At 36.5% G+C, this 3,817-nt stretch overlaps 1 protein-coding gene across 1 annotated transcript; it reads right to left on the bottom strand.

Annotated features, from left to right (window-relative positions):
* Positions 1 to 2,540: 2,540 nt before the first annotated feature.
* On the bottom strand, positions 2,541 to 3,428 carry LOC133029173 (uncharacterized). The gene has a single exon (XM_061101666.1). It carries the CDS (start codon positions 3,171 to 3,173, stop codon positions 2,688 to 2,690), a length of 486 nt encoding a protein of 161 aa, XP_060957649.1. The 5' UTR covers positions 3,174 to 3,428; the 3' UTR covers positions 2,541 to 2,687.
* Between the last annotated feature and the right edge of the window lie 389 nt (positions 3,429 to 3,817).

The raw sequence follows: 3,817 nt of genomic DNA on the forward strand, positions 1-3,817 counted from the left end.
TTCAGATAATCAGATAATCAAAAAATTAACAAGTCAGTTCGTTAACTTAAAACTTACTAAACCATGAGTCGATCGTGTCCTTGCGGCCAATGTACATATCAAACCGCCTTCGTGATCTAAAAACCTTGGCGCTCTGATACCATGTTGTAACGCCCTGTCCAACAGGGACGCCACGTGTGTGCACTTTATTTAAAATACCAATAATTATATAAGATGTAATTATACTAAAAATGTGGGTAATTAATAATTTTGATAGTTAAAACTCAACCTTTGAACTATTTAACAAAAGATAAGTAACATGATTTATGGGGTCCCCCTGTTTCCAAAATATTTACAAACTGGTTTCAAAGTATTTTACAACATAAACTTTATTTTTTTCCAAAATACAATCAAAATAGAGCATCCTGTAAACTGGCCGCCCGCGCCGGTATGTACATTGCCGCCGTGACCATAACTCATGGTTGTTCGACTTTAGCTTTTCTTTTACCCGCACCATAAAGCACCGGTGAGTCACGTAGACTCGGAAGAAAGTGATCAAAACAATAATTGAAAGAAATTGATTATCCACTTAATCTCATGCCATTGTGTTTACTCACTATTCGATAATAACAAGCATTTTCTTAAACATCATACATTCCTGGTACTTAATAAAGTACCACTTTTACCACTCGTTACATACGAGCTGAATATGTCACTATCGTTGCCCGATAACGCAAACGATAAGTAAGAGACCTAACCGCGGTCTCAAGAGTAATTACTCATAACGGTAATAACCGTTTCCAACCCTAGGTAATAACCTAGGCTTAATAAGCTTTAATCAACATCATGTTAATAATCAAAATCACCTCCATTCATTCATTGATTTTTAACCACATACGGTGCTTACCACTTTTCTTACCTTAATTCAGAAGTCAAGAATATGGCCGACCTGGGTGGAAAAACAAGCTAGGCAATCCCGGTCCTATGTCACGACAATTGAAACACAATAAATACCTTAACATAATATTCCGGATTTAAAACCCTAATTTAGAAATCAAATGCAACCTAACTCCCAACAACCCCAATTTAGGTCAAGCATCCCATATTTAATTTAAAACAGATAGTACACAACTCCCCGGTCAAAACCGAACATAAAACAAACCCGAAGAAAATCTCCTCGCAGTAACCGGCCGACCTGCCTGTATACTGTAACCCATCCGGCCGACCGGCTTCGCGTACCAGGAACAAAAGTTCCTTTTCACCAAAATCGATCCAAAACCCTTCCAAACCTATCCAAACTTTCCAGAACAGTTTATTAACATACATATGACATAACCTAAGCTGCAAAACACAATGGTTCAATCTCTAGCTTGAAATCATACACTCAAGTGAAGAAATCAAGTTTCTTTTAGCTTTCTCACTCACCAATCAATCCCAACAGCCATGAATTCAATCCAAACATGCATTAACAAACCATATTTAACTTGGATAACAAACCTACACCCTCACTAAACCTACAGCTTTGAAAATTTTTAAAAAAATAACAAAACCTAGCTTGAAAACTTAAGAAAACACCAAGACTAGAAGGATGAACTTACCTAGGGTGCAAGGTTAGCTTGGAGATGAAATTTAGCTCTGAAAATTGATGTTGGCTGAAGTAAACCAATCCCTCTAGTGGCTGGTTCAGATTGCTCGAAGGAAGAGGAGAAGAAGATGGAGAAAAAGGAGTTACTTGCCTTGGAAGAAAGCTTCTCCTTTCTTTTAAAAAAATGCTTTGCTTTTCTTTTTTTTTTTTTAAAAAATTTCTTTCCTTAAATAAAAATGTGCAGCAGCAAAGAAAAGAGGAAAAGTCAAAAAAAAAATATTTTCTTGAATTCCTAATTTACCCCTCTCACACCTTTTTTTTTAAAAGAAAACCCTAGGGGCATTTTGGTAATTTTACTAACTCCCCATTCCGACATTCTAATAAAATTCTAACTTAATCCGGGATATTCTCAAAATAATTCTTTCATTTAATGTCGTGACATTGCTAACCACATAGCTAAATTTCCACAATTACCGGGCCCAAAATAACATATTTACTTAAATAATTTCTCAAAAATTCATCTAAGTAAGATCATAATCCTACTTCATTTTCCAAGTAATTACATATTTAATAAAATATGTCCATTTAAATATTATTTATTTTCTGGGATATTACAAGTGAAGCTTCCTTGCCTTGGAAGGTTTCTTTCTAACTTAAGTGAAGTGTTTGTTTTTTTTTTTGTTTTAAATTTCATTCCTTAAATAAACAATAGGCAGCAGAAAATAAAAGAAGAAAAGTCAAAAAAAAGTTCCTTTGAATTTCCTAATTTACCCCTCTCACAATATTTTTTTTAAAAAAAAACCCTAGGGGCATTTTGGTAATTTTACTAGTTCCCCAATCCGACATTCTAATAAAATTCTAACTTAATCCGGGATATTCTCAAAATAATTCTTTCATTTAATGTCGTGACATTACTAACCTCATAGCTAAATTTTCACAATTGCGGGGTCCAAAAATAACGTATTTCATTAAATAATTTCTCAACAATTTACCTAAGTAAGATCATAATCCTACTTCATTTCCCAAGTAATTACATATTTAATAAAATATGTCCATTTAAATATTATTTATTTTCTGGGATATTACAACTATCCCCCACTTATAGGAATTTCGTCCTCGAAATTTACCTGAAAAGCTCGGGATACAACTCCCGCATCTGCGACTCTAACTCCCAAGTCGCTTCTTCAACTTTACTGTTCCGCCACAGCACTTTAACTAGTGGAATAGTCTTGTTCCGCAATACCTTTTCTTTCCTGTCTAAGATCTGTACTGGTTGTTCTTCATATGACAGGTCGGTTTGAAGCTCAATGTCTTCATAACTTAAGATATGAGTTGTATCAGATACATATTTCCGAAGCATCGAGACATGAAACACGTTATGAACCCCAGATAAAGCAGGAGGTAGAGCCAACCGATAAGCTACCTGGCCTACTTTCTCAAGAATCTCAAATGGACCAATAAATCTGGGACTCAACTTTCCCTTCTTCCCGAACCTTCGAATTCCCTTCATTGGGGACACCCGAAGAAAAACAAAATCCCCAACTTGGAATTCAACATCTCTACGCTTTGGATCTGCGTAGCTTTTCTGTCTACTTTGGGAAGCAAGCATACGAGCTCGAATCTTTTCAATAGCCTCGCTCGTTCTTTGGACAGCTTCAGGTCCAAGATACCTACGTTCACCAGCCTCATCCCAGTGAATAGGTGATCAACATTTCCTTCCATAAAGCATCTCATACGGAGCCATGCCAATGGTACTCTGATAACTATTGTTATAAGAAAACTCAATCAGAGGTAGGTACTTGTTCCAAGAACCTTCAAAGTCCATTACACATGCCCTCAACATATCCTCAAGTATCTGGATAGTCCTTTCAGATTGACCATCGGTTTGAGGATGAAAAGCTGTGCTGAATTTCAACTTAGTACCCATTGCTTGCTGTAAACTTTCCCAGAATTTGGATGTAAATTTTGGATCTCGATCTGAAACTATCGACTTTGGGGCACCATGAAGTCGAACTATCTCCTTAATGTACAAATCAGCATATTGATCCACTGTATACGTTGTCCTCACCGGGAGAAAGTGAGCGGACTTTGTATATCGATCCACTATCACCCAAATAGAATCATAATACCCTACTGTTCTGGGCAACCCTACCACAAAATCCATGGTGATGTCTTCCCATTTCCATTCAGGAATCTTTAGAGGTTGAAGCAAACCTGCCGGCCTTTGGTGTTCTGCTTTAATTTGTTGACAGG

Source organism: Cannabis sativa, chromosome 7 (genome assembly GCF_029168945.1).
Source record: "Cannabis sativa cultivar Pink pepper isolate KNU-18-1 chromosome 7, ASM2916894v1, whole genome shotgun sequence".
NCBI classification, from domain to species: Eukaryota; Viridiplantae; Streptophyta; class Magnoliopsida; order Rosales; family Cannabaceae; genus Cannabis; species Cannabis sativa.

Coding starts and splice junctions, on each gene's coding strand:
- LOC133029173 (XM_061101666.1), bottom strand. CDS start 3,173: ATGCTTGCTTCCCAAAGTAGACAGAAAAGCTACGCAGATCCAAAGCGT.